This window comes from Nerophis ophidion, linkage group LG06 (assembly GCF_033978795.1).
Source record: "Nerophis ophidion isolate RoL-2023_Sa linkage group LG06, RoL_Noph_v1.0, whole genome shotgun sequence".
NCBI lineage: Eukaryota > Metazoa > Chordata > Actinopteri > Syngnathiformes > Syngnathidae > Nerophis > Nerophis ophidion.
Window position 1 is genome coordinate 16,639,264 of NC_084616.1, and position 22,535 is coordinate 16,661,798.

At 38.1% G+C, this 22,535-nt stretch overlaps 1 protein-coding gene and 1 long non-coding RNA gene across 8 annotated transcripts in view; one reads left to right on the forward strand and one right to left on the reverse strand.

Annotated features, from left to right (window-relative positions):
* LOC133554281 (uncharacterized) overlaps positions 1-17,221 on the forward strand; it is a 51,233-nt gene extending 34,012 nt beyond the window's left edge. For both annotated transcript variants that reach the window (XR_009807087.1, XR_009807086.1), the window contains exons 5-7: positions 9,201-9,401; positions 16,753-16,783; positions 17,093-17,221. This is a non-coding gene — a long non-coding RNA (uncharacterized LOC133554281). The remainder of the gene's footprint in view (positions 1-9,200; positions 9,402-16,752; positions 16,784-17,092) is intronic.
* Positions 330-12,165, reverse strand: LOC133554280 (major histocompatibility complex class I-related gene protein-like). 6 transcript variants are annotated; one of them, XM_061902814.1, is made up of 10 exons: positions 12,069-12,165; positions 11,937-12,009; positions 11,290-11,347; positions 9,526-9,792; positions 7,140-7,418; positions 6,750-7,058; positions 6,474-6,578; positions 6,296-6,313; positions 3,637-3,695; positions 330-2,584 (listed from the first exon to the last, which is right to left on the reverse strand). In XM_061902814.1, the coding sequence occupies exons 3-10, from the start codon at positions 11,342-11,344 to the stop codon at positions 2,549-2,551; spliced, it is 1,128 nt and encodes a 375-aa protein (XP_061758798.1). In that variant the 5' UTR covers positions 11,345-11,347; positions 11,937-12,009; positions 12,069-12,165; the 3' UTR covers positions 330-2,548. The 6 variants fall into 6 exon arrangements, with proteins under 6 accessions (XP_061758798.1, XP_061758799.1, XP_061758801.1 ...); XM_061902815.1 differs by having other exon boundaries at positions 11,290-11,350; positions 12,069-12,160; XM_061902817.1 differs by lacking the exon at positions 6,296-6,313 and having other exon boundaries at positions 12,069-12,162.
* Positions 17,222-22,535: the final 5,314 nt, after the last annotated feature.

Genomic DNA, 22,535 nt, shown 5'->3' on the forward strand with positions numbered 1-22,535 from the left:
TCTGAATGGTTGACACTGGCCATTTAGTAATTTTTACTTTAATTTTAAGTGGGACCAAATGCAATCTGAAACAGTTAATATCAGCTCTTTAAGAGTTAATCCAACATGTTTTTTTCAGTGTGTACTGTGTAGTAATATTAATCATTAAGATAGAAAATACAATAAGATTATTCAAAATGTAAAAATTGAACAAGATCAGTAAAAAGCCTGATTAAAAAGGTGTGTTTTTGTGAGGTCGAGTTAATAACGTTCAGTTTCATGGCGAATCATGAATTTGACCATCAAAGTTTGTCGCCTTCCCACGCCCACATCCTATAGAGTAGGCTAAATCACTTTGTTCAGTTCAGTTTATTTATTTAAATAACACATTTAATAACAAGTACAGTTGGCCAAAGTGCTGTAAAGACATAAGAAACAATTTGCAACAAAAAAAAGGGGCACATAGTGTCACATTTAAATTGTAACATGGAAGGATGAATACATCACAATAGTAAACATTACCTTAAAAAAGTGCAGAATCACCCAAAATACTATAATGCAATAATTAATAATTGTATAAAACAAGAAATAAAAACAACCAAGAAATCCCGTCTAACTGGATTTGAACGTCATGGAGTAAAAAATTATTTTTAGCCTAGATTTAAATTGTCTCAGAGACTGGGAGTACCTAATAGATAGTGGAAGGTTGTTCCACAGTCTGGGTCCTGCCATTGAAAGGCTCTATCTCCTCTGGTTTTAAGCCTAGTTATTGGGACAGCTGGGAGGAGCTGGTCTAAACACCTCAGAGTCCTGCTGGGACAAAAAGGCTGCAGCAACTCAAGAAGACAGGGCGGGACTTCTTGGTGTAAGCATTTGAAAACATTGAGTACAATTTTAAAATGAACTCTGAAAGTAACTGGGAGCAAAATGATAAACGGAACAATTCCAATAGGTCACGAGCAGCAATAATAATACACGGAAGAATTCCAACATGTAAGGAGCAGCGATAATAATAAATGGAACAATACAATAGGTCAGGATCAGCAATAATAATAATTACAACATTTACAATAGATCTTTAGCAGCTTTTGCTGCTCGTCACCTAACAAGTGCAAATAAATGAAGTTTCCTCTCTGGTTTTTATATAGGGTTTCTTATCAACAGATCTTATGTAATGCTATTTTAATGCCACTTAAAACACATTTAATGCCCGTGTCCTATTGCAGGTAGTTATTTTATATAATCCAAAATGTACTATTGTCTATACAGACACAATTCTAAGCATGTGACAATGTTAATCTTGAATAGTTGAACAGTTTACATTAACTGTTACTCTGTATTGAATTAAATTTGACTCACAAGATTGTATAATCTGGGAATGTATTTTTCTGTAGTGGTAGCAGCAGCTGCCGGTTTTGGTGGCGACAGCAGAGGTTGCTTTGTGGGTCACACCCAAAAACAAATTGGCACTGTTAACCGCCGCCTGCCTTTAATCACCGACTTGAGATTAGCTAAAAGCATTTGTTATTTTACCGGATTAAATGTTTAGTAATGCCTTTGGATATCAAATGTAATGCTTTTTAATGCCTTTTAAGGCCTCAATTATAGCAAAACCCATTCAGTGAATTTTAATACTCACCCGGAAAAACCCTGTGATTTTTTTCGATTTTCGGATTAATCGTAATTCTTATTTGTAACGATTTTTAATTGATTCAAAAACATCAAAAATGGATTTAAATTAATATAATTGTTTATCTGTTCTGTCCAGCCACTCAGACAAATCATGTTGTTGATGTAGATGATCATATCTACTGTACAGATTTACTTTAGAAATGTGTGGGATACTTATCTTACTTTATTTGTAGTTGACTGTATTGAATGTTTGGGTAGAATAGTATTAAACAAAAACAAATGTATTTAATGTAATATATAAATTGTTCATACATGTTTATTTTATGGAGGAATGTAATTTAATCATAGAACCGGCATCTAATGTTACTAAAAAAAGTATTGGTTTTGAATCGAGAATCTATTCTGAATCGAATCGTGTGGTGCCAAAGATTCACTGCCTGACAAGTTTATATTTCTTTGTACTATTATCTTGCAATTGTAAGAGGGCATTAGCCCAATTATTAAGTGTACCAATGCCTCTCAAATTTCAAGTAGAAAGGCCATCGTATGTGAGAGTACAACTCACAATGATGTATCCTGGCTTTACCGTTGGTAATCAAATTATCAATTTGACCCATTTTGTACCAGTTACTGCCATTAGCATGTAGCATTTCCTTCTTGGTTGACAAAGGGCAAATGGCTAGAATCGCCCCCTATTGTTTGGGAGGCGCATAGCGTTTGGCCAATGATTTACAGAGCTCTGTACAAAAATGAAAATACATAGTTACAAGTATCCAAGTGTTACAGTGCAAGTGATCCCACAAAAGGCAGCCAAAACATTTGATCGTAACTCGTTTTCTAAGCCATAAACATAAAAAAAGAGACTGTAAAACACAAGGAGCAATTTGATGATGAGCAAAACACTTCTCTTTCTCGTCTTCAAGTGTGACCACGCTCCTCAGTGGTCGCTCTCTGTCCCAGTGCACAAAAGATCCTGGAGGAAAAGGATAAAAGCACAATAATCCAAGTGGGAACGTTAGCTGAAAGATAAGTTTGAATGCATAAATGGTCCATGTGAGCGAGGCTTGGGCGATATCGCCTAAAAATAAAATCTCAAATTTTTTCACAATAAAGTCATTTCCCGATTTTTTTTTTTTTTTTACACCTACTTTTAAAGAAAGGAGAAAGTTTGTTGTGCTGCTGCATATTTTGAACAAACGTTGCAGTGTGCATTCAGTTGTTCCAGGTTTGTTGCCGGAAATCTCAACTACAGACAACACTTTTCTTTTCTTTGGAACAATGTCTCACTCTAGTTAGTGTTGGCATTAGCCATGTTTTGCTAGGTGTGAATCCACGTTAAAGAAATGAGGGTGGAAGCTCCTCAGGCATACTTGCCAACCCTCCAGATTTTCCCAGGAGACTCCCGAATTTCAGTGCCCCTACCGAAAATCTCCCAGGGCAACCATTCTCCCGAATTTCTACTGATTTCCACCCGGACAACAATATTGGGGGCGTGCCTTAAAGGCATTTCCTTTAACGTCCTCTACAACCTGTCGTCATGTCCGCTTTTCCGCCATACAAACAGCCCTGTCAGATAAAATATGCGGCTTTTACACAATAAGTGAATGAAAAGCATACTTGCTCAACAGCCATACAGGTCACACTGAGGGTGGCGGTATAAACAACTTTAACACTGTTAGAAATATGCGCCACACTGTGAACCCACACCAAACAAGAATGATAAACACATTTCGGGAGAGCATCCGCACCGTAACACAACATAAACACAACAGAACAAATACCCAGAGCCCCTTGCAGCACTAACTTTTCTCGGGTCGCTACAATATACACCCCCTGCTAACACAGAACACCCCCCCAACCCCCAACCCAAACTCAACCCCCCCCCCCCCCCCATCTCCCGAATTCGGAGGTCTCAAGGTCGGCAAGTATGTCCTCAGGACAAAACATATTTTAAATCTACTGCAACAAAAAACTTAAATTGAAAAAAACAAAAACAATATATTGGCAAAGTGTGAGCTAACTTACTGTGTTTCGACTGCTTTCATCCGTTGAGTTCTCTGTGCGGTAGGTACCCTCGTCACCAGCTGTCAGACAAACAAAAACGCATAACTCGTCACATTTTGTACCTTTACTTCCTTCCAAAGGTATGAAGAGTCCAGAACTTGCATGATAGTCAGAATGCTAACGTAGGGCATCAAATACTCATGTTCCCCACTGTATATTTAAAAGGTGCATCTTCACTCGTATCAGATCTTTGATGTGTGACTCCATTGGTTGACAAACATCAAGAAGCAGAGTGGTGCACTTCTACTTCCTGTCAAAAGTTAAATATGGGATACGTTTTCATTTCCTGCGTGTCAGCAGGTCACGTGACTCGGGGCAGGGGATGGTATCATTTACATTTCAAACAGAGCTATTAAACAATCAAGATTTATATTTAATATTTAATTGTAATTCATCACATTTTGTCCATAGTTAACTCATAATTAATCACGGTTAATCACAGATAGGTTATTAGCTTTAATAAGTCTACCTTACACCAGTGGTTCTCAAACTTATTTTCACTTAGTACCACCTCGGAAAACACTTGGCAACCACCATAATGACCAGCATTAAAACGCGGTAGCATAGAAAGCCTACGTATTCATAAAAAAAAAAAAAGGCGGAGTGTTTATTTAACAAGTATATTTAACAATATTTTTGGCCACTGTAACGTTCCAAACATTTTTAACAGTAACGGAAAATAAAATAATAAATATGTGACGTCATTACTATATTTAATTAAGTGATTATTTAGCTTACCACTAGATGGAGCCGTACAACAGCTTGAGAATCACTGCCTGAGACAGATGATTGTCAAGTTTTGAATACTGTCAACATGGGACTGGATATTTTGTTGTATTTTGCACATGTTTCTTATGCATTATCCTTTTTAAAACAGCTTAACACAAACACTTCACACATGCACACCACTTCTGACTCAGCCACACATGTACTATAAATAACTATTATACTATAGCATAAAAAGTGCCTGGGTCAGCATGTCGACTGTGCTTTCCTTAGATTACCGTCTAGTATCATTACTCCACAATACTGATCGGTCGCAGAATTAGGGGTGTTGACACCCAATTTGCAATTTCTGTGAAAAGTTTGTTTTTGTTCGTAGTGGGATGTGATGAGGACTCTGCTCACAGCGGAGGCAGATGGCTTCGGTCTTGTGAGGAGACCCTGCTTTGGGGCTTTGGGTAACTTTCCCATTTAGTGTGTCCTTTTCTTTGTCCGTTTCTGCTCCGTCTTTGTTTCCGCAGCACCTGTGTGTTTTCCCGCACTTACGGTGAGGGCTGACGGTCACAAATCAGGCAAAGGGAAATAAAAATTGCTGTTAAAGTAAATTAGCGTTAACTCGTTACTTTCCCTTTAAATTTGACAGCTCTAATGTTAACCAACAGTAGTACCAAAACTTCCAAAAACGCCAGTTTCCGACTCTGCTATCCAGTAGGGTTGGTAACGATAAACTGGTTTGACTGGCTATCCAGTTTGACAAGTGAGCTATTCGGTTGAGTCGGCAGTAGTCACCTCATTCGAGTAGAATCAGCTGTGAATCTTTAGATTCATCGATTAACCGACCGGATGTTGCACGAGACTATCAATCAGTTGACAGTGGGGTGCGTCTGAGATGCGTCTGGATCAGCAGATCAGTTTATACCAAAATGGATACATGGATGATACAGCAGAGGATTGGGAGAATGTCATGTGGTCAGACGAAACCAAAATATAACTTTTTGGTATAAACTCAATTCGTCGTGTTTGGAGGAAGAAGAATACTTAGTTGCATCCCAAGAACACCACACCTACTGTGAAGCATGGGGTGGAAACATCATGCTTTGGGGATGTTTTTCTGCTAAGGGGACAGGACGATTGATCCGTGTTAAGAAGAGAATGGATGGGGCAATGTATCGTGAGATTTTGAGGCAAAACCTCCTTCCATCAGTGAGAGCTTTGAATGGTTGACCAAATACTTATTTTCTCCATAATTTACAAATACATTCTTTAAAATTCCTACAATGTGAATTCCTGGATTTTTTTTTCATATTCTGTCTCTCACAGTTGAAGTGTACCTATGATGAAAATTACAGACCTCTGTCATCATTTTAAGTGGGAGAACTTGCACAATCGGTGGCTGACTAAATACTTTTATGCCCCACTGTACATTATGATGATTCACAGATACATTGTTTTGTTATGCTCATGTTTACTTTTAAGTTATTACCAGCTGCTGCTGCTGTTGCTGCAATAGTACTAAATAAAACAAGCAAAGAGTGCACAGCGAGTAATTCCTTTCATGCAGAGTGACGACCCATATTTAGAGGGCCAATACGGAAAAAAACTGAACAAAAGTGTCTATCAACAAATCTTAACCATGGAATGGAATCATTCATACACCCTATCTAATTATTCAGTTTTTAAAATATAACTTTTTTGAATGGTATGGAAACCCATGTATCTCGATGCATATGGTTATGTCCATCACTAAGAGATGTCCCACCCTACTATCCAGTAAGATGAAAGGAAGATATTCAGGCTAATCTTGTAACAAACGTCCACATCAGACTTTTATACGAGTGATCCTTCACCCCTGCTATGGTTATGGCGGCTCAAAGAAAAGAGAATATGATTGACTTACCAGCTGGATCATAGTTGGCTGAAATAAAAGACACACAAGATGACTTGGACTTCTGTCTTCACATCACCTTTCTATGTGAGTGTGTGTGCTCTCTCTCTGAGGATGTTGGAGTGTTTGTTGGCACCTTTCCAGACTGGAGTAAACCACCAACTTACAAAAAAAGAAGTGTGACCCTCACCTTTTTTGTTCTTGTGACGTATGGCAACTACGACAATGACAATGATAGCGAGGATCACGGCAATGAAGACCGCCAACGTGGCACCGACGATGACCCTCACGTTGTCTGTTGAGAGCAAAAAAGCAAGAAGAGGAAACCTAAATGAGTACTTTGCATGCATGCTATCAATATCCAGCATTGTTCTTGTGACATGGATCAATAATGGTGGAAGTTTTGATAAAATTCAATGTTTTTGATTTGAGGATGTAATAATTCAACTCAATGTGTTCTCCTCACCTTCATCGCTTGCGTTGCTCAGAATCCTTCTTTTCTCCAGCTTGGTGACCAGGTCCTCTTTGACACCAGACAGCTGAAACACACATTCGTACTTGCCCTCCACTTCGGCCGTCACCTCCACTTTCAGATCCACCGTCATCTGGAAGGTTCCATCGGGGTTTGGTAGGACTTCTCCGTGCACCACGTTCTCGTGGAGATCCTTGCCGTCTTTCTTCCAAAACATTGTTGCACTGCTGGGGTAGAAACCTGTCGCGAAGCAGCTGACCGGAGAGGACGGTGTCTTCTGGAGGAGAAACACCTTTGGAAGGTCTGCATGGGAAAGAGTGTAGGTTGTAATGTTACTTATGTTCCCACAGGGGGTGGGCTATCAGCGTACGTCATGTGGTTTACCTGTTCTCATTAGTATGTCTCTACCAAAGTTCACATACTTTTTCAAGTTATGAACGCAGATCTCAGTGTGGTAAAACTTTAAGTACGTCATAAAATCTTGATCATGGTCCAACGTGTGTTTCATGGGAACGGCTTGTGGTTTTGCTGCAGTCCATGTCCATGTCTTGGTATCTAATGCTAAAAAATCTTCTCCATCATAACTGGACTGTCTCCAACTCTTGGTTTCATCAGTTTCATCATTCCATTCACAGCCTGTCATCCTCTGGTAAATGTGAAGACCTGGAAGAGTAACACACAGTGTATAAAATGGAGTAAGGCTTAATCACCATCAACCCACATGCACAGATACACAATTGTGTCTTTAAGAGGTCATACTATGATTTTACTCTCCAATTACCACACTTCCTTGTGTTCTACATAGCCTGTAATGATGGTGCTTTTTGTCAAACTTTGGATACATTTTGCTTCACAGACCAACTTCAAGCCCCTTTCTAAGTGTCTCTTGAAAACAAGTTGTTTTGGGGGCTGCCTTCTTAGATGCACATGCGTATTGCCACAAAACACAAAGCATGACCAGGCACTGTTTACTTCTTCGGAATGAGGCTGGAGGTCTGTATAGTGACCAGTGCCCTCATGTAACAAGCATGAGTGCGCACAAAAATCTGCCCTGACATTTGGCCTTTTTGCCCTCAAAAGGTTAAGGACACGAAAAAACAAGTGGCTTTGCACCTAAAATGACGACATTCCGGGCCTAGTCCTACCCTAAGATGTGTGTACACCACCTGCTCTCTCCTACACATCCCTTTATATTACTCTCCTTTAATAGGTTGTTATGTAAGTGTCTGACAGGTTATTAGTCGTTCTATTACAGGTTGACGCACCAACATCTGGAATAGATACTCCTGCTCCAAAATGTTCTTATACCGGGTCCTTTCATCTGTCTGTATTAATATTTAGGAAACTATAGAATCTAATTTCCACATATCTTTCAACCTGGACACATTATCCGCTTCTTTCCACCCTTTCCTTTTTTCTATCCAATCCATGTTTTCCCTTGGTCTTGGTAGAATCCAAGGGAGTACATCTGCCCCCACTGAAACTGGGTTGTACTGGCAGAGAGCTAGTGGGCAGCCTAGGACGCGGTAGGCTACCGTGGGTTGCTTTAGGTCTGTTCTAGTCTCTGGTCGTGCTACGTCCCACCCCAGCAGACGATGGCCATGGCCACCGCCATGTACAGTATGTGGGTGTTGAAATTGTTTTTGTTCTGTTTGTCTATGCATGGTCCAATCGGATGTGCACAAAATAATTATTCATTAGGGTTGAGATTGATTCAATTCATTTCTTAGGGTTAACGATTCAATTCAGAAACCATTCTCGATTAAAAAAAAATATATATTTTAATAACTTTGGATGCCAGTTCTCTGATTAACTACGTACCTCCATAAAATACATAAACATATCTTATCAATTTTTATATTACCTAAAAGAAAACAGTTTTTAATACAATTCTACCCAATCATTTAATAAAGTTAAATACAAATAAGGCAACAATCCAACACTTCTCTTCTCTAAAGTAAATGTGTACAGCAGATATAATCTACATCGATATGATTTGTCTAAATGGCTGTACAGGAAATGAAAATAAAAATTAACTGACATTTTTAAAAATACATTTTTGAGAATTTTTTTAATCAATTAAGAATCATTACAAATAAGAATCGCAATTCATTTAAACATGTTTTTTTTCTTGACACCCCTATTATTTACTGCTTATTTTTTGTTTTTCCAGTGTGATTTAGTTTTGTGACTGTATGTAGAAATGGCGCCATTGAAGTGCCAGCAGATGGCATCAGCTCAGCGCTCTTTCCTGTCTTTTGTATTCTATGATGTTTCCGTCTTGTTTTTGTGTGTTTGAACTTATATTTGATGAATCTTTTGTATTTGCACTACTACCACATAAATTCCCCATTGTGGGATGAGTAAATCTATCCTTTTTGTTGCTGGTTGTTCTACCCCTGAACCATTTTATTTTGACCATTTTGCTTCTCCTTTTGCCAACAGGTGTTGGCATTCCTCCAAATAAGCCAGGTACCACACCCGATGACGCTTTGCAAAGGCTTCATTTAGGCGAACAAGCAGGACAACATAACTGCAGTGCCACACTGTACAATGTCCCTGCTCACGTGACCCAACACACAAATCAAGAAAACAACAAACCATTAACAATAGGGCTTCTTCAGCAGCTGCCAACATGCAAGACAAGTGAGTTTTGATAACTTGAGCTCTCTAAGTGTCCTTCATGTGTTTTTTCTACGTCATTATGGATGCCCACAGACAAGTGCAATAATGTTTGTTTTTTTAGTACATCAAACATTTATTAACAAACCTTCAGTGTGGTTGAAGCTCTTCTGTAAACTTTCCAAGTCCTCTTTGTCCTCCACTTCATCGCTAATACCTAAATGTGTCTGCAACAAAAAGTGCTCTGGATCCACCGTTGCAAATTTCTTCATCCATTCTTGTTTGGCTTCTGCTTTCCTTGTGTTGCTGTCATAGTGACCGATCTCAACGTCATCAATATAAGCCACGACCACATAATCTGGGAAGTTTGTAACTTGAGAGGACGCAGTGTGGAAATACTTGAGCGAGTGAGTCACTGACAAAAAACAAAACAAGAAGAGAGTTTAATCTTTTTAGAATATCAACCATCTTGTAATATGAATATTTAAGTCAACTCTGCCCACAGTCGGGCAAAATTCCAAAACAAGTGCAGTTCCCCTTTAAGACCCATCGTTGACGATCATTATGAAGGACAGTAACTTTTCTTTTTTTTAGGATTTTTAAAAGATTAAAAAAAAGCTTGAAAAACACAGCTAATCGGACTCAGCTAATCGGGGACCACTGCTCTAAAACAACTTCAAAACTATTCATAACAATATGTAATACGTTCAATATTTACCGTATTTTGGTCATTTTAATCATTGCCTGACTGATTTCGTCCACACATTTATTTCTGTTTCCATTGCAATGCAAGTTCTGGCAACAAATGTGTGTTTGTCTTCAAATCATGACAGAATTGATACCAGACAAAGAAAACAACTATTTTTGGACAAATGAGAACAACCTTATCTTTTTTTATCTGAATATACTGAGGATGAACTGCTGCTTATAGAAGCGAGCACAAAGGAAGGGTGAAACGTTGGAGTAGACGGAACCTGATAGAGTGAGTTCGGCGTGACTTGACGCTGCAAATTTCGACATAAATGGTGTGCTTACCCAAAATAAACCGGAAAAAAACGTCCCTGGCCAGCTGAACCAAACGAACAAATGTCCATCGAGTGAGTCACTATATTCATGCTTGTTATTACAACTACAGTACATACACTGTCTGGCTAGCTGTGTACAAACAACATGAAATAATACTTTACAGATACTGTAATATGATTGTTCATGTTTTTCACTCTGTATAGATTTGTGTCCTACGGCAGTGTTGTGTATTACAAACTCAAAAGCGTTTTGTGTTGACGTAGATGCTAGCTTATCTCTTGCCGTGGTTAGCTTTTATGGCTTATACATGGCGAAACGTCCTCATGGTGATGTTAGTACTCTAGAAAAAAAAGAGTTCCTCAGTGTTCGCTTTTGCAATAACAATGTTGCTACAGCTTGGTTATTATACAGGTTACAGAACGTAAATTAAAGTATTGTTGACGGTTTTTGAATCTATTTTTAAAGTGATTTAGAGGTAGAATGGATTCTTCCCATTAGCGGCATTGCTAGCCAACAAGAACAAGCCGATATTTACATGTTAGACTACCAAAAAAAACTTTTTTCTTCTTGTCTCTCATAATGATTGTGATCGATAGGCAAAATTCTAAAAAAAAAAAAAAGTGCAGTTCCCTTTTAAAGTAAACACAAAAAACTTTTTGATATCAAAGAAAATACATGTTTTGTGTACATACGTAGTGCATATCATTGTTTGTTTGTTTATATTCCCTTTAAAAAAGAAAACGAAAAAATGGACTATAATGCACTTGTTCATAACTTTTCATGTAGGGTCAAAGTAAACAATGTCAACAATAGTCGTAAAAATAAAAACAGTGTCATAATAGGTTTACATGTAATAAATAATTTAGGAATATTACAATGGACTTACCAGCCACTATACGGTGTATTTGCACAATCAGCATTGATAAAATAAATAAGTTCATGATCTGCTGTCACAAGTGCAGAATGAAAATATTTGTTAGTTAGCAACTTAGCGAGACAAAAAAGTGACCAACTTACCTGGCGATCGTTAATAACAAAGTTGCTACAGCTTGGTTATTATACAGGTTACAGAACGTAAATTAAGTATTGTTGACAATTTTTGAATGCATTTTTGAAGTGATTTAGAGATAGAATGGACTTTTCCCATTATCTGCATTGCTAGCCACCAAGAACGAGACAATTTTGACATGTTAGACTGCAAAAAAAATTGTCCTCTTGTCACTCATAATGTATTCGGAACGATAGGCAACATTCTGAAACAAAAAGTTCAGTTCCCCTTTGAAGTAAACAAAAAAAACTGCTTGATATCACAGAAAATAAGTTATTTGTATACATACGTAATGCGTATCATTGTTTAATGTTTGGTTATATTCTCTTTAAAAAAAGAAACCACAAAAAGTGACTAAAATGCACTTGTTCATAACCACTCATGTTGGGTCAAGGTAAACAATGTCAAAAGTAGTCATAAAAGTAAAAACTGTCATAATAGGTGTACATTTATTTAATCATTTTGGAACATTAGAATGGACTTACCAGGCAGTCTGTAGTGTATTTTCACAATCGGCATTGATAACAAAAGCATGTTCATGATCTGCTGTCACAAGTGCTGTATGAAAATATTTGTTCGTTAGCAACTTAGCGAGACAAAGAAAGTGACAAACTTACCTGGCGATCGTTGTTGTTACAACAGTACACCTGAGCAAATGACAATTCACTTCCTCAATGTGTTCACATTAATGTGAAGGACTTTTCTTGTGACGCAATGTACTGTATTGTAATGTAACTTAAAGACACGCCCTTCTTAGAGAGTGTTGAAATTTTCTTCTGTGGGAGCCGGAAAGGATCAAAATCAGAATCAGCTTTATTGGCCAAAAATGTTTATTAACACACAAGGAATCTGACTTGGTATGCTGTGCTCTCTTGTTCAATGTAAAACAATAATTTTAAGAATGAACTCAAAATACAAACAAGTACTTAAATAACTAATATAAGGCATTACTTTATTTATGTGCCTCTTTGAACTGTTTTCCTGGTGACCATAGTAAAACCCCACCTGTCAAAGTTAAGTCGCCGCTTGAACCCGCCCATTTTGCACTACAACAGATTGAAAATCCTCAACAAGTCACTGCCTGTTTGGACTAGCTAGCAACATGCCAGCTTGGCTATGATAATAACGCCATTTGTTGTTTAGGATTGTGTTGTTAGCCACTTTATATTTGATGGGAGTGTACACACCTAAGAGGGCAAAGTCACACTATCAAGTAAAAAAAAACACAGTAGACAACAGGAATGAGGACACAACGAGTGATGGGAGCAAATGCACAGTGGCTTTGAGGCTTGTCGGGTAACAGAAGGGACATTGCCGCAAAGCGCAAAACAATGCATGCATCATTTAGGGGCGGGGCCAAACATGAATACAGTCGGAAACAGCTTTCCGACAAGGTATTTGACTGTGCTCTCTTGCTCAATGTAAAACAATTTTAAGAATGAACTAAACATACAAACAAGTACTTCAATAACTAATATGTGCAAGGCATTACTTTATTTACGTGCCTCCTTGAACATCATGTCCAAAACTCAATCGACTTTGTAGCGAAGATCAGAGATATAAAGCTGGAGAAAAATTAAACTATAGTTTTATACGACGTCCCTTCCCTGTCCACCTGTATTCCAATCCAGGATGCAGTAGAGACAGTGAGGCAACGTCTACTAGGTGATCGCACCTTACAGGATGGATCCACACTAAACCCAGAACAGATTTGCCTTTTGAGAGAACTTTGCATCAACACTACGTACTTTTAAGTCATGGGAACGTTTTACTGACAAAACCATGGTTGTGCCAATAGTAGCAAAGACTTACATGGAGGACATGGAATAGAGAGCTTTCAGCTTTTTTAACAGAACAGCACCAAGTCATTGGGACAGATTTGTAGATGACACATGGGTGAAAAATCAGAAACCAAGAAGTGCAAGCCTTCACTGGGCACATGAACTTGGTGGACAAAAACATCAAATTCACACGTGAGATTGCCAAATACAGTAAGTTGCCTTTTTCGGACTGTGACGTCCACATTGGAGTAAACAGGGGCCTCCATGTTGGGGTTTACCGAAAACCCTCACATAACGATGAATACCTACTTTTGGATTCACACCACAAACTGGGCGTTATCAGAACCCTACAATGCAGAGCTGATAATGTTCCTACCAGCTCACAGGCCAAAGAAAAAAGAGCACAGGCAATTGAGAAAAGCCCTCAAAACATGTGGTTACCTCAGCTGGTCATCCTCTTCCAGAAATAACTAGAACAGAGTGGATTAGGAGTAAAAAAAAAAAAAAGTGTCAGATGCAAAAATATTGTCATTCTATATTTATCAGGTCTATCTGAGAAACTCAGAAGAATTTTTAACCAACACAACATCCCAGTACACTTCAAACTAGGCAACACCCTGAGACAGAAACTGGTGCACCCTAAAGACCGGACACCCCACATCCACAAAAACAACCCGGTGTATGCTATCCAGTGTAATGATGAATGCACTGATTCATATATTGGGGAAACAAAACAAGCACTAACCCGACGCATAGCAAACTCTTCAGGTCTAGACTCAGCTGTCTACCTGCACTTCAGTGAGAAACAGCACTCCTTTGACAACAACAATGTACAGATTCTGGACAGGTAGGACGGATGGGACGATAAAGGAGGGAGAGAAGCTACAGTTGTGATAAAAATTATTCAACCCCCACACAATTTCGGTGTTTTAGCAAGTTGGACATGTATTCCGTATTTTGTTTATAGTCATATCAAATAAAGATGCATTAAATAGACGAATGCAACTTGAATTACAACATTATACTTTGTAACATACCAAACAGTGTCATTTCTCTTAATATCTCATTGACAAAATTATTCAACCCCTTGAAGATCATAACTCTTAAGAACAGAATTTGAATAAGGTCTTTTCAATCAGGTGTTGAAAACACCGGTAGATGTGATTAGAACCATAACGAGCAACAATTAAACTGATTGAAAAATACTGTGACACTCAGCTTTTTGTACATGGTCAATGGTGTATTTGCAACATGGTGAAGTCCAGGGAGTGGTCAAAGAAGTCAAGAGAGGAGGTAATTTCTCTTCATAAGAAAGGATATGGATATAAGAAAAACAGAAAAGGCATTACACATTCCAAGAGACACAATTGGGAGCATAATTCGCAAGTTTAAATAAAGCTAAAGGCACAGTGGAAACACTACCTGGGCGTGGTAGAAAGAGGATGCTGTGTGCAACTGCTGTCCTGTATTTGAAGCGTACAGTGGTTAAAAAACCCCCGGGTAACAACTGAGGAACTACAACAGGACATTGCAGAGGGGGGAACGCAGGTTTCGTCCCAGACAATAAGGCGCGCACTACGAGATGAAGGCCTCCATGCCAGAACTCCCAGGCGCACCCCACTTCTGACTACCAGGCACAAGAAAAATAGACTCCAGTATGCCAAAAATCATCTGGACAAACCCTAAAGGTTTTGGGAAACTGTTCTATGGAGTGATGAGACAAAACTGGAACTCTTTGGGCCTATGAATCAACGTTATGTCTGGAGGAGAAAAAAATGAAGCTTACAAAGAGAAGAACACCTTGCCTACTGTTAAGCATGGTGGGGGGGGTCAATCATGCTCTGGGGCTGTTTCTCTGCCTCAGGTACCGGGAATCTCCAGCGCGTTCAAGGCATTATGAATTCTATTTCCTAGCAGGATATATTAGCTGCAAATGTCATGAAGTCAGTGACGAAGCTGAGGCTTGGGAGACGTTGGACCTTCCAACAGGACAACGATCCCAAGCATACCTCCAAATCAACATCAGAGTGGTTGCAGAAGAAGGGCTGGAAGACTGGAGTGGCCTTCACAGTTGCCAGACCTAAATCCTATAGAAAAGCTGTGGTGGGACTTGAAGAAGGCAGTTGCAGCAGGCAAGCCCAAGAATATGAATGAACTGGAGGCCTTTGCCCAAGAGGAATGGGCTAAAATACCTGTAGATGGTTGCAAGAAGCTTGTGTCCGGTTATGTATCACCTTTGAAGGATGTCATTACTGCCAAAGGGTGTTCTACTAAGTACTAAAGATGCATGTAACTAGGGGGTTGAATCATTTTGTCAATGAGATATTAAGAAAAATGTCCAGTTTGGGTATTTTGTAAAATAAAGTGTTACAATTCAAGTTGCATTTGTCTATTTGACACATCTTTATTTGATATGACTATAAACAAAATACGGAATAAATGTCAACTTGCTAAAACACCAAAATTGTGTGGGGGTTGAATAATTTTGATCACTACTATATAACTGTGTATTTATTGTGTTTGCTACTAGTGGTGATTTCACTCATGAAACTAACTAACTGTGTGTTTATTGTGTCAGCTAAAATGATCATTTCACCCATATAACAAACTGTGTTTTTATTGTGCCTGCTACTAGTAATCATTTCACCCATATAACTGTGTTTATTGTGTTTACTACTAGTGATCATTTCACCCATATAACTGTGTTTATTGTGTTTGCTACTAGTGATCATTTCACCCATTTAACTGTGTATTTATTGTGTTTGCTACTAGTGGGGATTTCTCTCATACAACTAACTGTGTGTTTATTGTGTCATCTAAAATGATCATTTCACCCATATAACAAACTGTGTTTTTATTGTGTCTGCTACTAGTGATCATTTCACCCATATAACTAACTGTGTTTATTGTGTTTGCTACTAGTGATCATTTCACCCATTCAACTGTGTGTTTATTGTGTTTGCTACTAGTGATCATTTCACCCATATAACTGTGTTTATTGTGTTTGCTACTAGTGCTTTCACCCATTTAACTGTGTGTTTATTGTGTTTGCTACTAGTGATCATTTCACCCATATAACTGTGTTTATTGTGTTTGCTACTAGTGATTTCACCCATTTAACTGTGTGTTTATTGTGTTTGATACCAGTGATCATTTCACCCATATAACTAACTGTGTTTGTATTTGCTACTAGTGATCATTTCACCTATATAACTGAGTGTCTATTCAGCTTACTACTAGTAGTCATTTCACCCATATAACTAACTAACTGTGTGTTTTTTGTGTTTGCTACTAGTGATCATTTTGCTACCTGTGTTATGGCATAGTTTTAACAAGTAACGTTTGTTTAGTATGCTAATGATCGCTAATTAGCATTTATGCTAGGTGTTTACCTGTGTATTAGAACTTGGTCAGTCTTAGTTAAGTTGTAAGTTTACTTACGTACAATCTTAGTTAAGTTGCTCAAATGTTTATTAATTGAATTGTGACTCCAGAATATCTACTATCTTGTTTTTCACAGATCCCCAATGAATTGAGTGGACTAATAGTTGGTAAGTTAGTTTATATTATACTGCAACTGTAGACATTAGATATTATCTTAACTTATCTTATTAAACAGCATTAAATTTGAGCCACCTTTGACACATTTGCAGTAATTCTCGTTACCAGAAATGATTGATAAATCATCTCTGCTCACAGTTAGCATGTCTTCATACTATACCAGCTGTTTAGAAAAGTATTTACTTTCGAATAATGGTTCTATTTTATTTAAAAACACCACTTTTTAAGCACATCAATAGTTAACTATTTGTTGACTGTTTTCTTGGTCATTAATGTTCACTCTTTTTTTATATAAACAGAACATGTTGCTGCATGTCTTGGATAGTCGAGAGCAGAATGTCAGGTTGTGTGATCCAACACCGGATGGCTTCCTAAAAGAAGGTCAGTCTTAGCGTCAAGATAAATCAATGTTACAACTAAGATGAGGGGTGTCCTGAGCCAATATTAATATTGAATATTGGTCCAAAATCAGCAACAAAACATGTATTAGATGACTTCAACTTGCATTAAACTATGTTGCAGACTAAAACTGCACATTTGTCATTATAAACAATTATCACCTAATTATTGTTGTGTGGCATGTGCACACACACACACACACACAAAGTCCCCAAGGCAGAAGCTTAATACAAAGTATCCAGTATCAAACGTGTTCGCATCATTCAACTTACTGCGTCATGAGCTAAATTTAATAAATCATTTTGGCCGTTTGGTGTACGGCAAAAACTATACAACTAATTAGCACTACACTTAAAAAGCACACATTTCATTAGTGCTTTTGATACAAACCATTGTTCTCTTAAGTAATTTCACTCGGCCAATCATTTTCCAACATTCTGCCATAAAAAAATACAAGTATGTACTTTTATGTTGTAAGTTTAGTGTTTTCTATACCCAACATTGTTCTGTGAATAATTTCACTTGATCAAGCCTTTTTAAAAATTCCACACTATAAAATAAAAAAGTATGTTCCATAATTTGTGCTAATATATCAGATTAATATCAGTGTTAGTTTTGTTTTAGTTCTAGTCGGACAATGCATTTTAGTGTAAGTCATATTTTAGTCATCTAAATGGATTTAGTTTTAGTGTAGGTAGTCAACATTTTAGTAGACTGAAATTACAGTCAATGTCGACAAAAGTTGAAAGGATAATGCATTTCTGAAGTTGACTTGGAACCTTCTGAGTCACATTGTGCACTGAAAAACTTGGTAATCATTGACTATCAACATTTATCTTCACATTTAATTTAAATGTTGTAAAAGGGATCATTTTCAGTTCCATATAATGCCCCTGCTTTGTTCATATTCTTTAAAACACAGGTGTGTCATCATCATTCTTAAACCCAGCATCTGATGTTACTATTATTATAAACTTCACCATGTGTAACACTGCGGAATAAAGCAGCTGCTGCCGAAGGAAGTCCTACAAGACCATGCCATGATGCAAAAGCGATAGGTGGCTCCAATGAATCAAAGAGTAACACATTTAAAGGGGTCTGAACAGGGGCGTCACTAGACCTAATACTGTACTGGGGCACACCTGGGGCACAAATAATTCATGTGAGCGTGCAAAGCGCGCAAGCAAAAACATTTTTAGCACTTATTTATCATAAAAAATACATAAATAGTGCTTTAAACTATGAAATCATATCAGATTATGTTGTATGGATCTTTGATTAACCACCTGAAATTAACTAATGCATTTGACCTACTTGTGCACTTTTTTACTCCAGACTTCTAAACTGCTACTGGTAAAAGCAAAAAGGAAGAGCAATGAATCTTTTTTAAATATATATTGCAGTAATCATCTGCAAATTTAACATCTACAAAAGTAAAACAAAAAATAAAGCACCCCTACATCTCTGGGTTCTTTTATATTATTTAATTTCCATTTATGGCAATGTGGCTAATCCTATTTCAGATACACAAAACTATAAAATATACACAAAACAATAAAGCCACAGTAGTAGAATAAATGAACAACTGTTGTGTGTCTGTCCAGGGAATCATTTTCTGAGAAGTAAACTGTAACGTCTCGTTTTCATTTTTGCAAAGTGGTCAATCACTTTGGACAGACATGGAAATATTACAGTAACTGTTACACAGTAGACCAGTGGTTCCCAACTGGTGGGTCGTGACATAAAAGTGGATTGTGTGTCATTTTCAGTGAGTCGCAGTCAGATGTGTGCATGAAAAAAAAAAAGTTTAGGGAGAAAAAAAATCAAATTGTGGCAACAAAACCAGATTATTTTAGCCTATTTTCTAGTGACTATTAGTGAGTATTTTAGTAAAAGGCATACCGACTAACAAGTTGGAGAAAGACTCAGGACAGACATGGAAATATATTTAAAAAAAATCTAAATAGGGCAACAAAACCCGATGTTTTCAGCCATCTTTCTGAAAACAAATACAGAAATGTTACTATTTTTTCTGGAAACAAAACCAGATGCTTTAGCTGTAGCCATTTTTCTGGTGACAAAACAAGATTATTTTAGTCAAAGTCGCACCGATTAACAAGACAAGTCTACTGTGCTACTTTTCTGTGAAATAAACTTGAATGATTTAAAAATTGGCTCACGACTTGATGATATGGAAAAATGTTTTTCTTCCTGAAGATAAACCTTTTTAGAAGCACTCAACGCACACGCGCTTACTCCAAATCATCATGGATGCAGAACCCGCAGACAATAACCAACATTATGTTTCATGTTCATTGGAAATTCCCCCGACAGCTCGTACAGCAAATGAATATGTTTGTCTTGATACAAGGAATAACTTTAGCTAACTTAGCATCAACTTAAGACAATAATGTTGCCTAGCTAGCAAGGACTTCACTTACATCTCTCATTCCTTGCTGTTTCTTCCCTGCTGCGGGCAAACAACTTTCTGATATCCATCTAGGAGTTACAGTTTGAGTCAAATCAAAATCAAAATAATGTAATTAACAAATTGTTGTTGGCTAACGTTACCTACCTCACGCAGTGATTCGCAGCCCCCCCCCCCCCCCTCTCTCTCTCTCTCTCTCTGTCTGTCTCTCTCTCTCAACCGAAGTCTCAATCCACATTGGAAATAAATTACCATATTAATTAGCCATGTGCTCATTGTTAGTGGAGTGAATACAGTAGCAATCAATTACCATACTAAGTAGTATGTGCGCTGTTGTCTATGTTATGTAGACTTAAAACTCTGAAGCGTTTTTTTGTTTTATTGGTGAAATTTTTACTGGGGCACTGCAGATCAACAGTGGGGCACGTGCCCCAGTGAAATATGTCTGGCAACACCCCTGGTCCTGAGTCCTTCTCCAACTTGTTAGTCGGTTTGCCTTTTACTAAAATACTCACTAATAGTCACTAGAAAAATGGCTAAAAATATCTGGTTTTGTTGCCACAATTTGATTTTTTTCTCCCTAAACTTTTTTTTTTTTCATGCACACATCTGACTGCGACTCACTGAAAATGACACACAATCCACTTTTATGTCACGACCCACCAGTTGGGAACCACTGGTCTACTGTGTAACAGTTACTGTGATATTTCCATGTCTGTCCAAAGTGATTGACCACTTTGCAAAAATGAAAACGAGACGTTACAGTTTACTTCTTAGAAAATGATTCCCTGGACAGACACACAACAGTTGTTCATTTATTCTACTACTGTGGCTTTATTGTTTTGTGTATATTTTATAGTTTTGTGTATCTGAAATAGCATTAGCCCCATTGCCATAAATGGAAATTGAATTATATAAAAGAACCCAGAGATGTAGGGGTGCTTTATTTTTTGTTTTACTTTTGTAGATGTTAAATTTGAAGATGATTACTGCAATATATATTTCAAAAAGATTCATTGCTCTTCCTTTTTGCTTTTACCAGTAGCAGTTTAGAAGTCTGGAGTAAAAAAGTGCACAAGTAGGTCAAATGCATTAGTTAATTTCAGGTGGTTAATCAAAGATCCATACAACATAATCTGATATGATTTCATAGTTTAAAGCACTATTTATGTCTTTTTTATGATAAATAAGTGCTAAAAATGTTTTTGCTTGTGCGCTTTGCACGCTCACATGAATTATTTGTGCCCCAGGTGTGCCCCAGAACAGTAATAGGGCTAGTGACGCCCCTGCATCTAACACAATTTCCCAGCTCATATGGAAAGGGGGTTTGTTGAATACAGTGATAGAAGTAGCACAGTAAGCTATTGAGTTGTAATACTAGGTCATTTTTATATTCGCAACTTAAATTTTTTTTATTTTTAATGGCAACAGTAAGGCACCGTTATTTTGTATTATATGGAGCTAACGTGGGCTTCACGGTGGCAGAGGGGTTAGTGCATCTGCCTCACAATACGAAGTTCCTGCAGTCCTGGGTTCAAATCCAGGCTCGGGTTCTTTCTGTGTGGAGTTTGCATGTTCTCCCCGTGAATGCGTGGGTTCCCTCCGGGTACTCCGGCTTCCTCCCACTTCCAAAGACATGCACCTGGGGATAGGTTGATTGGCAACACTAAATTGGCCCTAGTGTGTGAATGTGAGTGTGAATGTTGTCTGTCTATCTGTGTTGGCCCTGCGATGAGGTGGCGACTTGTCCAGGGTGTACCCCGCCTTCCGCCCGATTGTAGCTGAGATAGGCGCCAGCGCCCCCCGCGACACCGAAAGGGAATAAGCGGTAGAAAATGGATGGATGGATGGATGGAGCTAACGTTATTGTAATGCCAGCATTAATAAGAGCCGTTGTAGTACTGGACGGCTCCAGCAGGGGTCGCGTTGTGCTGGGAGCTACACTTGGGGGACACCTGACTTCCTGGCAGTCATTACACATGACAGCTGAACAAAAATGTGGTCCTCGTATCTGTAGAACTCAAACATCTCCCTTCTCAGGTACAAGTGACTCTATGTAAATAGTTTTACCCCCAAATGTATCGTTTTGGTGTTTAAATATGTTTGAAAGGGTATATTTTTATGATGTGTGTCTTTTTAGTCGACAAGGCTTAAATACATGACCAAGCTAATGCTGATGCTAAAGCTAATTGCACTGCCGGTTGACCATATTCTGAAACCCCAAAAAGAGGACACATATCAATCAATCAATCAATCAATCGTGGCGCAGTGTGAGAGTGGCCGTGCGCAACCCGAGGGTCACTGGTTCAAATCCCACCTAGAACCAACCTCGTCACGTCCGTTGTGTCCTGAGCAAGACACTTCACCCTTGCTCCTGATGGGTGCTGGTTGGCGCCTTGCATGGCAGCTCCCTCCATCAGTGTGTGAATGTGTGTGAGTACCTTGAAGGTAGAAAAGCGCTATACAAGTACAACCCATTATTTATATAGCCCCAAATCACAAATGTCTCAAAGGACTGCACAAATCATTACGACTACAACATTCTCGGAAGAACATATGCGTGCCAAGTTGAAAATTTGCCAATTATACTTGAATTTGCTTTATAAATAATATATTTATTTAAATAAAGCATTTTTTTTCTCCTCTGTTGACAACAGTGTTGGCGATAGGAATCAAAACAACACTAAATTAAAGTGCACTTTTTGTACAGAACGCCACTACAATAGTTTAAAACAAATAAAGTGCACTTTTAGTGCATGATGTCACAGAAGATATTTCAATAAGTGTCACATAAAAATGAGCTGCATATCAAATAGTGTATGTCCTACGGCAGTGGTTCTCAAATGGGGGTAAGCGTACCCCTGGGGGTACTTGAAGGTATGCCAAGGAGTACGTGAGATTTTTTTTTCAAATAT

Excerpts from the sequence above, each read along its gene's own strand:
- LOC133554280 (XM_061902814.1), bottom strand. The coding sequence starts at position 11,344 with ATGAACTTATTTATTTTATCAATGCTGATTGTGCAAATACACCGTATA. Across the intron at positions 9,793-11,289 it reads AATACACCGTATAGTGGCTG|TGACTCACTCGCTCAAGTAT; the intron begins GTAAGTCCATTG and ends GTTTTTTGTCAG. Across the intron at positions 7,059-7,139 it reads AGACATACTAATGAGAACAG|ACCTTCCAAAGGTGTTTCTC; the intron begins GTAAACCACATG and ends TTTCCCATGCAG.